The 13,091-nt window shown below is 43.5% G+C and overlaps 1 protein-coding gene across 1 annotated transcript in view; it reads left to right on the forward strand.

Moving 5' to 3' along the window:
• The window catches only part of Pitpnb (phosphatidylinositol transfer protein beta), a 53,191-nt gene extending 40,549 nt beyond the window's left edge, over positions 1 to 12,642 (forward strand). The window contains exons 9-11 of the mRNA XM_057765190.1: positions 4,195 to 4,305; positions 6,896 to 7,018; positions 10,856 to 12,642. Coding sequence (XP_057621173.1) covers positions 4,195 to 4,305; positions 6,896 to 7,018; positions 10,856 to 10,906 — 285 coding nt within the window. The 3' untranslated portion in view covers positions 10,907 to 12,642. The remainder of the gene's footprint in view (positions 1 to 4,194; positions 4,306 to 6,895; positions 7,019 to 10,855) is intronic.
• Positions 12,643 to 13,091: the final 449 nt, after the last annotated feature.

Consider the following 13,091-nt stretch of genomic DNA (forward strand, 5'->3'; position numbering starts at 1 on the left):
TACAACCATGTGTGACTCCAGTCCCAGGGATCCAGTGCTGTCTGTCTGCTAGCCTCTGTGGGTACCGTAAACACTCATACTTACATAAGCAACTAAAATCTCAAATATTTTATGCCCTAACTGAGCTTTCACCCCAGTCTATTTAGCTTTGATGTAAACATCAAAAAGGAGTGGGAGGAGCCCAAGCACACTTACATTGTCATAGGCAAAGAAAAGAGGGCAGTTTGAAAGAGTACCCATAAAAGTTAAGGCAAAGGAAGCCTTTGTCCTAAAATGTGTGACTGAGAGCCAAAATATTTTAAGAGTCAGGTGTTTTGTTTCTGGTTTTTTGATATATATTTTTTTTTATAACAAGGTAACCTTTCCCACCAGTGATAAAATCATGTGAGTTTTGAAAATACAGTGTTGAACCTAAAAGAAAAAACTTGGTTGTTACCCGTTTCACGTGGCCTGGTTCTTTTACAGGTGTCTGGCTATTTAGATGCATCTTGCTACTGGTTTGTCCTTTCTCCCATAGCAGTTGATCTTAGAAAGGTGGCTCTTTCCATAGATACAGTGCAGGAAGCAGAACTACTGTTGAGTTCTGGGCCAGCCTGGCTTTAATGGTGAAATGGTCCTTCGTGACTGTGCATACGGTAGCTGTCATTTAGAAGGCTTGAAAGGTGCTGTGGGTATGGAGAGTATCACTGAGTGGGTTTGTTCTGAATAAGTTAGTATATTTGTATTTGCTTCTCTGATAACAGGACAAATGATAAGAGTTAATAGCTTTCCATCCTACCATGTCAGATTGTGGAACTGTTTAAAGCCCTGTTTGTTTGTTTGAGACAGGGTCTCTGTAACTTTGGCTTTCCTGGAACCAGTCTGGCCTCTGCTTCCTAAGTGCTGGAACTGAAGGCGTGCACCACCACCGCCCATAAAGCCCTATTCTTAATCACTAGTTTAAAGCCTGAATTAAGGGATGGCTCCCTATCAGTCGATTTTAAACAGGAATTACACTTAAAATACCACGAGCATATTAATTATTGAAGGAAAACATGTAGCTTGTGTATTTTTGTCTTTGTTTGATACTCCTTTTGTCATTGCTTTCCGGTGGCTTCAGTGAGGTGCTGGTATCTACCAAGAAGACTACGCCAGGAAGTTGAGGCAGCAGGCCTTTGTCTCCTTGAACAGATTTGAGTGGGTTTTTATTTTGTTTTTAATAACTGCTTATAAATTGGATGGAAAACAAGAAGACTAAAAATAATTGTACCTCTGAGGTATGGGGAGATAGCTTCAAGAACTAGGTTTTTTTTTGGTCCCATTTATTTTTTAAAATAATTTTTAAATTTTTTTAATTTTAAAACAATCTTCTCATTTTACATACCAATCCCAGTTCCCACTTCCTCCCCTTAAAATAATTTTTATAACCCAGTGCGGGCTCTATAAATTGCTGTGTTAATTGGCCTAAGTAGCTTGCCAGCATCACTAGGAAGCATATGGGAAACAGCCTGGTTCATTGTGGAGTCACTGTGTGCTTGGAGTCCTGGCCCACCTGTGGAGGGCGCCTGTGTTGCATTTAGTTCCCTTGCTTTTATAAATTGTGGGAGAATTCTGAAGAGCTGTCATTCTGATGGGTGAGGCTTTGTGGAGAATGAGGTATGCAGCTCTTAGGGTTTTAAGGGAGCTGTTTATAGCTCAGAGTTACCAGGACTTGTCCAAGACGAAAAAATGCTTAGAGCTGTTAGTGTTGCAGGGAGTGTGAACAGGGCCTTGAGTGGATATAGGGGCTTCACACGCCATTAGATGTAAAGGGCATGTTTGGTTTACCATCTGCAGCCTTGGATCTAAGCTTGCTCATCCCTGGTTCACCTCAGTGGATAGTCTAGAAGAGTGGAGCCAGTGAAGGTAGGGGTTCCACACGGCTGGAACCAGGGTGGATCCCGTGCTTTTGACCTTGTACCAGCTAGACCTGCCTGACACTTGAGCCACATTCCGCTCGGGCTCAACAGCACTCATTGGATCAAAGGCCCTAGCGTGTCCTCACCTCATTGTTTATTGAAGATGGCCTATGGAAGGCTCACCTTACGGTCCTTTCTGTAAAGCTTCAAGGCAGGGTGTCCAATAGAAGCTGGCTGACCTCTACCATACCAGATGTCCAGCTTAGAGCCAAGCTTGCAGTCGAGGAGACGGAGGCTGGTGTCAGTTTAACTGGCATGGTAGAAATGAAGGTATCTAGAGAGACACTTGCATGTGTCCCAGTCTGACTTCAGATTATTGAAACAGTAGACTCAGTAGTGGGGATTTCCCCAGGAATCTTGTGCTGAAAGAAGGAAGAGTACCTGTCAGAGGGGGACCTTGTCTTCCAGGAAGATATTCCACAGAGTTCTAACATGTTATCACCACCTTACACAGTAAGACTTCAGGTCGCTGTGGGTCTGCACCTTGTCAGGGCTTATGTGCATAGCCTTAGCCTTCTATTTAAACTTGAGTTTCACTTCAGGACCCCAAAGATGGACTTGAGAGGTTTGCTGCATGTCTTTAACTCTCTTCCCCATGTGATCACATTGAGTAGTCTTCCTTTTTCTGCTTGCCACTATTAAATTGGCTCTTTTTATTGACTTATTGATGACAGGTGTCCAGACCTGACTCAACATAACTTGCTACCCCCATATCTGATAACATCTGTTCATCTTTGATGAACGGTCCCACCAAGGACAACACTATTGAAAATACACATATGTAGCCGGGCGATGGTGGCGCACGCCTTTAATCCCAGCACTCGGGAGGCAGAGGCAGGCGGATCTCTGTGAGTTTGAGACCAGCCTGGTCTACAGAGCTAGTTCCAGGACAGGCTCCAAAGCCACAGAGAAACCCTGTCTCGAAAAACCAAAAAAAAAAAAGAAAAAAAGAGAAAAAGAAAATACACATATGTGGGCTGGAGAGATGGCTCAGAAGTTAAGAGCACACTGATTATTCTTCCAGAGGTCCTGAGTTCAATTCCCAGCAACCACATGGTGGCTCACAACCTTCTATAATGGGATCTGATGCCCTCTTCTGGCATTCAGGTGTACATGCAGATAGAGTATCTTTTTTAAAAATTAAGAAAAATAACACACATTATCTGAATCAGTTTTGTGTGCCTGATAGCACCTAACATGTGGTGATGTGTAAATGGTCCCCACTTAATAACTGCTGAAGCCAGCTTTCAAAGTGAGATGTATTTATACACAGACTAACCCCTCCCCACGGCCGTGTGTGTGGTTAAAGCAGAGTTGCTTACACTTTGTGGCAGATAGCTGCTAGATACCCAGGTGAATGTCTCATCACCCTTCCTAACTCTCCATGAGGGGATGGGGAGTGCAGTCAAGAAACCCAGCTGGGGTAATTTTTTTTCAAGGGGTACAGCTTAACTCCCTAATGTGGCAGTTACATAGCTCAGAGGACAGCTGCTTGCAACATCCCCATTTATCCAAGAAAGACTTGATTTCCACTGACATCATTTGTGTGGATCTCTGGAAACTGGAGCTGCATGCACAGGCCGTTCATGGTGTGTGTTTGCATTGCTGTCTGGCCCTCTGCTCTCACCAGCTGTGCTGCTCCACTTGGAAATGTTTAAAAATACAGAAAATGGTGAAACTCCACAGTGGGAGCTACCTTGTTTTAAGGCTCACTTCTGATAAGACCTTCACCATACATAAGAATTCCAGTGAAGAGGCAGAGGCAGGCGGATCTCTGTGAGTTCGAGACCAGCCTGGTCTACAAGAGCTAGTTCCAGGACAGGCTCCAAAACCACGGAGAAACCCTGTTTCGAAAAACCAAAAAAAAAAAAAAAAAAAATTCCAGTGAAGCCAGCAGTGGTGGCACACACCTTTAATCTCAGCACATACCCATCGTGAAGCAGAGCCAGGCAGATCTCTGAGTTCGAGGCCAGCCGGATCTACAGAGTGAGTTCCAGGACAGCCAGGGCTACACAGAAGAATCAAAACCAAAAAACGATAGTGACAGCAGCTATCAAACTCATCTATGAGATCTCACAACTGGGAAGTAACTTGGTGTGTGGCAGGAGAGGAATACTGGTCTTTTGTTTAGATGATTTCAGATTTCTGAATTAAGCACAAGACCAGTTTTCCTTGTGTGTCTGTGATGTTGTTTTATAGTAGTCAGTCTTGATCAGAACCTGTACCCAAGTCACAGTTTTTCCATTTTCTCATCTAGAAGGAACTGGCAAACACCCCTGACTGTCCTAAGATGTGTGCCTATAAACTGGTGACCATCAAGTTCAAGTGGTGGGGGCTACAGAGCAAAGTAGAAAACTTCATTCAAAAGGTAAATCTGCTTACAGTGGGACTTGCTTATGGGAGATTTGAAAGAAGATGACTATTGGAAAATGGTTTCTATGACAAGCATTTTATCCTTTATGACATTAAAGTTACTGTCACCGTGTCTGTCTGATCCCCTGAAAACATCAAATCCCAATAACAAGATTTTAAGAGACTTTTTTTTCTCCTTCCTCCCTCCCTCCCTCCCTCCCTCCTTCCCTCCCCCCTCTTTCTTTCTTTCTTTCTTTCTTTCTTTCTTTCTTTCTTTCTTTCTTTCCTTCCTTCCTTCCTTCCTTCCTTCCTTCCTTCCTTCCTTCCTTCCTTCTTTCCTTCCTTCCTTTCCCTTTCTTTCTTTCTTTCTTTCTTTCTTTCTTTCTTTCTTTCTTTCTTTCTTTCTTTCTTTCTTTCTTTCTTTCTTTCGTCCTTCCTTCCTTCCTTCCTTCCTTCCTTCCTTCCTTCCTTCCTTCCTTCCTTCCTTCCTTCCTTCCTTCCTTCCTTCCTTCCTTCCTTTCTTTCTAAGGCCTTTTGTGTGTAGATACTTTGCCTGCACGCATATCTGTGCATCGTGTGCATGTGGTGCCTTTGGAAGCCTTGAAGAGGGCATCAGATGCCCTGGAACTGGAGTTAGAAACAATTGAGAGCCGTCGTGTGGATGCTGGAACCCAAACCTGGGTCGTCTGGAAGAGCTGCGTTTTGGTCTTAACCTCACTGAGTCATCTCCCACCCTTACGGGACTGCTTAGGAGAGATGCAGTGCTTATTCAGTGAGCTTTCCAGTACAAAGTCCCTCCCGTGACTAGCCTGTCCGTGAAGAGACCTAGTATCCTGGCCGTTTTTCTGGCACTCACGCTGTCTTGTCTGGAGTGTCTTCTGTAGAGGTCTTGCCAAGAGTAGGTAGACCCTGAATTGGTAACATGATCTAAGGATCCCTATCCTAATTTCTTTTTTAAAAAATGAAGCCTGGTCTACAAGAGCTAGTTCCAGGACAGGCTCCAAAGCTACAGAGAAACCCTGTCTCAAAAAACAAAATAAAACAAAAAATGAAGATAACATAAGCAGTTAGATATAGAAGGGGGATCACGGTGTGATATAAACACATTTATGTATAGTGTTGCCCAACATCACACAGAACAACAAAATACAATAGGTTGTAAATACACAGGAAGATGCGGGAATACCCTATGGCTACTGTTCCTATAGTATTTACCTCCATCATCATTATAGGGATGTCTTTGGGGACTGGAAAGACAGCTCAGTGGTTAAGAGCTGCTTTTCTAGAGCACCTGGGTTTGATTCCCAACGGCCATGTGATGGTTTACAACGATTGGTAATAATAGTTACCAGGCATAGGGGATTCATACCACTTTCTGGCCTCCATGGCGCTGCGGTGCACAGACATGCATGCATACACATAAAAAGAAACCCTAGGAAATAAAAAGATGTCCGTTACCCCCCGGAATGTCACAGTGCTTCTTCTGCCTATTCACAACCATCCCTTGAGCACACTGTGTACGTGCTGGCCTTCTTTCTCACCTAGACATTGTAATAAATAGGTTGACGGTCCAATTTAAAAGTCGCATGTGTAGACATACAATTTTCTGTTCATGGGGGAAAGTTGAAAATTGTTCCCAAAGTGTCGGTTATTGTATGTATTGTATTTTTGCTCTCATTTTTGGGAAAGTTGAAAACAACTTAAATAGTTGGGTATTTAAATTTGATATTTCTATACATGGTTTTCATATATATGTTTTTGTGTGTGCATACACATGGCACTAATGTAGTGCACAGAAGAATTAGTGCTGAGTACATAATGCTTTCATCACTGTCTAAGCACTGGGGTTTCCTTCAGTGCAGCATGCCCTCTGCTACAGAGAGAAGACTGGGTCTGCTTTTATTGTAGAAAAATCCAGTTGACCTTTGCTCCTTGGCATTGAGAACAGGTGTCAGTATATGAAGCCCAGCAGGAGCATATGGAATTCAATTATGCATGCTGTGCGCTCTTGGCTTTTACCAGATCATTAATCCTTTTGCCATTGGAGATTCTTTCCCATTTCTCAGGGAACTTTGAAAATAAGTTTTGAATTATGTTTGTTTGTTATATGTCATTGTGTATACCAGCTGCGTGGGTGTGGAGGTCAGAGGACAGTTTGGGAGTTGGTTCTCTCCTTACACTGTATGAAGTCATCATGCTTGGAAGCAAGCGTTCTTACCTGCTGAGCTGCATTGCTGCCCCTTCACAGGGAATTGATTCCCTGTATAAAATTATGCTAGGCTAGAATTAATGTTGATGTAAAGAATTTTTATTTTATTTATTTCTTTCTTTCTTTCTTTCTTTTTTTTTTTTTTTGCAACAAAGTCTCTCTACATAGCCCTGGCTTTTCTGGAACTCATTATGTAGACCAGGCTGGCCTTGAACTCATGAGATCTGCCTTTGCCTCTTGAGTGCTGGGTTAAAGGTATGTGCCACCACACTTGGCCTAGTTTCTGCTGTGTATAAAGTGGTCTTTTAACTAAGTGCAAGTTCATTTTATGGGCTGTTTGGGGCATGTAAAGTTAATGTATCACTAATTGGATCTTTTTGCCACTTTGTTTTAAAAGCAAGAAAAACGGATATTTACAAACTTACATCGCCAGCTCTTTTGTTGGATTGACAAGTGGATCGATCTGACAATGGAAGACATTAGGAGAATGGAAGATGAGACTCAGAAAGAACTCGAAACAGTAAGACTGGTTGTGGTGGTTGTTTCCCTTTATAAACCTGTAGTTCTTAGCAAGTGTGGACTTGGAGTTGGACAGAGTCACCAAGCCGTTTCTCACCACGTGTATTTTCATCCAGTGGAAGCTTTTGGACACTCCTGAAGGTGGACTAAAGCTTTCTTAACCTGATATATGTTCCTTGTAAAAACACCCCAGTGCTTTGTACTGGGTCTTGGGCATCAGTTTTTCTGCAACAGTACCTGTCTCAGTCCTTTTCATTTTACATCGAGATGCCTTGGGCTCAGCCTGCTCAGCGGTCAGCTCAGCTCCTCCGTAGGCAAGGTGAGGACAGGGAGTCCTTCGAGTTCACCAGTTCCACCTCCCACTTAGCACTAAGCTTTTCTTCCTTGAAGAACTCTAGGCAGATTGCAGTAGTCCTTGACAAGAGGTCAGGGTTTAGTTTCATGGTTAAACTTGCCCTAGCTCCTGCCATAGCCAGTGGGTATCTGCACTCTTCCAAGGCCATTTTCCTTAGCTTCCTCCCACAAGGACTTGGTTTTGATTTTTCACTGAGCCAGGCTTTTCTGCAGTTGGTAGTTCGTTCCCAAAGTGGGAAGTAAATCCAGTGCATGCCTAGGGCCTTCAGGACTTCCACACAGTCACCCTGAGGCCTACTAAAGTTCCTGGCTCTGCAGGCCCTGCAGGTGTGGTATCTGATTATATGAGACTAGAGCCCTCATGTCACGGAGAGTGGTGGGAAGTCAGGCGCTTTGATAGGGAAGGAATGCTGTCTCTGCTATAGCACAATGAAGAATTTTTTGCAGTTGGTTACTTAGGGTGATCAGGGCAGGCCTGCTTCTAATTAGCCTTATACCAATCTTTAGAAAGGAGTAGGCTATATGTTCTTAATAGGGCAATAGAATGTTTTAACCTATCTCATATTTTTATAAATGGATTTTGCTCCAGATTATTTTAGGTTGATTGAGTTTGGAATGTACTTTCCCATAAAGACAACATTATAAAGGGGTTGGTTTTCTCTTGCTGCAGCAAAGTTCTGGGTCTTTGGAGTAGGGTGGTGGAATGATCAAGCCTGGTCTTGCTGCACTGGCCTTCACACCTCTCTCCCCCTGTGCTCCCTTCTTCTCAATAGTTAGGTGCTTCTCTGTAACTGGAGGTTTCTCTCCGCCCACCAGTTCACGATTATCCACTCTGAGGCTGTTTATTACAAACTGTTTGGCCAATGGCTCAGGCTTATTACTAACTAGCTTTTATATCTTAAATTAACCCATTTCTTTTAATCTATGTATTGCCACATGGCCATGATGTTAACTCACATCTTGCTTGTCCTGCAGTGACTGGTATCTCTCTGACTGACTCTGCCTTCCTTCCCCTCCCACCCCTATCTCTCTGCTTGGATTTCCCACCTAGCTATATTCTGCCGGACTATTGGCCAGATCAGCTTCTTTATTAGTCCAATGGTAATAAAACATATTCACAGCATACAGAGGGCATCCCACATCACTCCTTTAAGGAGCAGTCCTGGTGCCACCCCTCCCAGCAGGAACTCCTCCTCTGCTGTACCCTCCCTTCTAGTGCTCCAGATTCCAGAATATTCACTCCTTCTACCATCTACTCCGGAGCAGCTGCTTAAGCTGTAGCATGGCTGCTTCCAGCTAGTGTTTCCCAAAACCTCGGGGTGGCAGAAAACCAGCCTCAGGGAAGAACCTTTGCCCTAGTTGGGCGTTTTGTGTTAAACTGTCAGTTGAGGAAGACTGATCACCTGGTGACCAGGCCCTCGCACCCTGACTCCTTGGACAGAATATGTCTGAGGTCTGCTGCTCCCAACTCTTGATTCTTTCAAAGCCCTCAGCCTGCAGATGTCTGAACACACCGTGAGATCCCCTGGCCTAGAAGTGACAATTTCTGCTCCCACGTGTAGCAGGAATTTCTTCTCATGCCTAGTCAAAGACTCTCATACAATGTAATATTCTTAATTCACAGATACTTTAAGAATTGACTTTCTTTTTATCAAAACACTTTTAGACTTGAGAATACCTGGCCCCTTAAGTTGGGCATAGAAAGGACATGTACATGTATGTAGCCTGAAGTTTGCAGAACTGTAAGAATTAGCCAGGTGGTGGAAGAGAACTGGCCATACCCAGGGGTGGATTGGAGGAAGGAATTGTTGTAGAAATACAGTATTGTTTGTTTTCTTTTTTCTGGTTTTCTGCTGTGAGTTTTTGTTTGTTTGTTTGGTCTGTAAATGTTAGAAATGCCTGCTCTTTTGCTGATTTGTGGGGTTTTTTTTTTCCCATCTGCTGTCTCTCTGTGTCTCTTCCTTTGATCCTTACTCTTTTCAGTAATCCTGAAAGCACTAAGAACCTTCTCTAAAAACAGCCAAGGTAGCAGCACCTTCACATCTTCCTGTCTGATCCAGAGACAGCAGTGAAAGGTGGAGCAGACCATGCCCCCTTCCCCTGAAGCATTTTCTCAAAATATAATGACAACTTCCCTTGGAAATGTATCCCTGATAATTTGCTACCAGACTGGAGACCTTTGTTTAGATGCAGATACAGTTAACTTTTAAGGCTTTTTAAGGAAAACCTCACACAAGTTGGTTGAAGCCAGGACCTCAGAACTCCATCCCTTCTAGGTCTACATGAGAAGCAGACAGCTATGTGGTCATTGCTAGAAAGAACTTCTTTTCTCCACTTGTTTTCTAACCCCTACGTAGAATCATTTTAGCAGCTCATGATTTTATTTTACATTTAGATGCGTAAGAAGGGTTCCGTCCGAGGCACGTCGGCCGCTGATGCCTAGATGAGTCCCCTGTAGGTCAGAGACATTTTCAAACTGTGTAAGTGAAGACCTGGGTAAAAGAATTTCTAAAAACCTGCGCCTTTTGGTGATGGGGAGTTAACTGCTGAGCGCGCCACAGGCTCTTTTCCACATTGATGGCATTCCACTTTTAGAATGAGGAAGTGCCTGTTGTAGAAACTGTGAGCACGTGTGTTTTGTGGACCATTCTGTGGGCCAGGTTGAATGCCATAGTTTCATCCTGCTGTCAGTGTAGTTGCTTGTTTAGGGCACTGTCCTTTTGATAGACAACCGACTAGTGGACCGTCTCTCAGTAGAACACTTTGCGGTTCCCAGGTAGTCCAGCATCTCTCCTGCCACCCTGTCAGGCTAACTTCAGAGCTCACTGTAGGTAAAGTGTTTTCTGTGTGCCACAGTCTCCCTGTTGACTCTATAGTTGACTTCACTTTGTAAGCCTGACACTTTTCTGTGGTATTCCTACCAAAGTCTATGTGCCCACATGACATTACCGTAGGTGGAGCAGAGAGCATCAGATCCACTCCACAGGCATAGGAAAGAATGAGAGCAGCAGACGCTACTGTTCTGTGTAGGTGTCCATGTGCTCAGACCTGCACTGGGCGTCCTTGCTGCTCCCGTCACAGAGCTGCCTTCCCCATATGGACTAAGTGAGAGGTGCTTGGTCATGCAAAGGAGCTGCTATGCCAAACAAGAATTGAGTAACACTTCTGAGATTTCCTGAAAGCTCTTTATCACTCATGTTCATTAAAAACAAAACAAAAACCGTTTTTGGGGGGTTTTTCAATTATTGCCACTTTGATTAAGTACTAACTTTCAGTGATTTTTTTTTTTTTTTTCCTGCTTTGAATTTACTTTTCTCTGATGAAATAAAATGTTTTGCCTTTAACATGGCTGGTCTTTTTGAACAGAAATGAAGTTTTGGGGTGCCATAGTTTGGGGAACATTTTCTACCAAATATTTTCCATATTGAGTGTCTCAGGAGAGCCTATGGCCTAACTTGCTGTTTGCTTCTTTACTTTCTTACAGCTACGGAGTCAAGGCCAAGTGAGGGGAACAAGTGCAGCCTGTGACGAGTGAAGATGCTACCAGTGTCTCTGTGTTGATGTTTCCAGCGTGTGCCTGTGATGACTCAAGGGCACGTGTACACACATACACACATGTCTGCATGTGTGTATGTGTGTATGTCTGTAGCTGTATGTAAAACACATATGGCTAGAGGCCTAGATACACACACAAGTGTATATATGTATGTGAAAACATTGAAGGGATCAGTACAATTTCTCCAAAGTACTGTACCTCTCTTCAGCAAAAATACTAAAGAAAATATTTTCAATATATAAACCTGGAACGGATTTTAATAATCATCAATGTGATGCCCTTGATGGATAAATGGACTGCCATGTGGTGCTGGCTGGCGTGCTTCATGAATGCCAGGTGTGGACCAGTGTGTATAGTTTTGGGTTGTTTCTGTTTTTTCAAATCACCACACATACACTTTTATTTTTATCCCATCAGCAGCAGACTCCTACAGAAAGATATCTTAAGATTGTTAGATACTCCAGTGAATCCGGAGAGTAAACTCTGGATGTTTTGGGTGTATTTGTAACTATTTATTTCTGGGTGGCCACTCTTCCAGCCAAATCCAACAATGTCTGTTGAGTAAGGAGTGAAATCAAAGCTCTTTACTAGATCACCCAAGGGGCGGGGAAATCTTTTTTTTAAAATTGACACTTTTTATTGGATTTTTGTATTTTGAATTTCAAGTATTTTTCTACATCAAATCTAGCAAAAAAAAAAAAAGTGATGACGGTTTGTGATTCCTAATAAACACTAGACAATACTCAGACTCTGTGAGCAAACAAGGTGATAAAGGAAATAACCTTGATGGTATTGCAGGTCACACAGAGCTTTTCTGTTGAGCTCTGTTTCTGGGATCCAGTGTGGAGACTATGCAGACCATCCATGTTGCTCTGAGCACAGTGACATTTAGCTCTTTGCCTGCTGCAGTCCAAGCCAGGGGGAATGCTGATGGTGAGCTAGGAACAGTTAAAGGTGGCACGGGACCGTCCCCATCCTGAGGCCAGCTCCATCCTGAGCATTGCTGCCGACACTGCTTCCTTTTCTTCCCTCTTCTTTCTCCTCTTTTTCTCTCTTTTTTTTTTTTTAAAGGAAGGAACAATAGCTAGGTAAGATTTTTTTTTTTAATTAACTTTTCTGTATAATGCTGTTTTCCCTTGTCAGTCCCAGAAGCCTGACCAGAATCATACTGTTGAAGCCCTCAGGTTACACACTGTCTTTTTAACCTACATCACCCCACAGTCCTCCATCCCCCATAGAACATATCACCCCCACAGTGAGCCCAATAGTAACTGGTTCCTTTGCTGACAGACTTGCCCCTCCTCCCATGTCCTGTGTTCCCACTGCATTGCAATAATACCCTGTCATCCTCGGCAACAGACCCTGGCTTCCATGTGCCCTCTCAAGATGAAGGCTGGTGTTTTTTCTCTGGATACTGTTGGGAGATGGGTTTGGTTACATCAGTGGGAAAGGCACCAGAAGGGTCATTGCCAACCCCAGGCAGTGGAGAACCCAGTCTTTTCCCCAGTGAACTAATTCATGGACAGCCATAGTCACATTGGGAGTTTGGACACACAAGGAAATGAGAGCCTGGTGTGAACTCTACTGTCTTCTAACAGCTGTGGAGATTGAGGGACGTGGTGAATGTCAAATACCTGTTGACTTGGCAGTCTCTTGTGTAAACTACAGTAAAACAAAGTAAGTGAAATTGAAACAAAAATAAATTTGATCACAAAATGCCACTTGTGTGCTTGAATGGCTGTTTCCCTGGCTTGCGTTCTCTGGGTTTCAGCAATCCCACTCTGAGAAGGAGTGTTTTGCTGGTCCTGTGAGATGGCTTGTTCTTGACGTGGGCCCATGCCGGTCAGGTTATCACGTGGTTTCAGAGGTGTTTTCCTGTCCTTATGGGAAACTGAGTACTGTTAGCCTCGGAGTTTGTAAAAATTATTTTTAAAGGAAAAATTCAGAAAGCCTTTGTTTTTAAGTGCTCTGTTGGGCTCTGCTGTCATGTCTTACTGACTTAAGATCGTGTCTCTGGGATATTTCGTCCTTTAGAACTTGGTTGTGTCTCCTGTGCTCTCCGTTGGAGTCAAGGCCTACTGCCTGAGTAGACTTAATGTGCAGGCTGTTTGCGGTTCCTTTCTTAGTGTTCTGTTTCAGATACAGCATCAGCATGCCTGGTGTT

The sequence above is a fragment of the Chionomys nivalis genome, chromosome 3 (assembly GCF_950005125.1).
Source record: "Chionomys nivalis chromosome 3, mChiNiv1.1, whole genome shotgun sequence".
Classification (NCBI taxonomy): Eukaryota; Metazoa; Chordata; class Mammalia; order Rodentia; family Cricetidae; genus Chionomys; species Chionomys nivalis.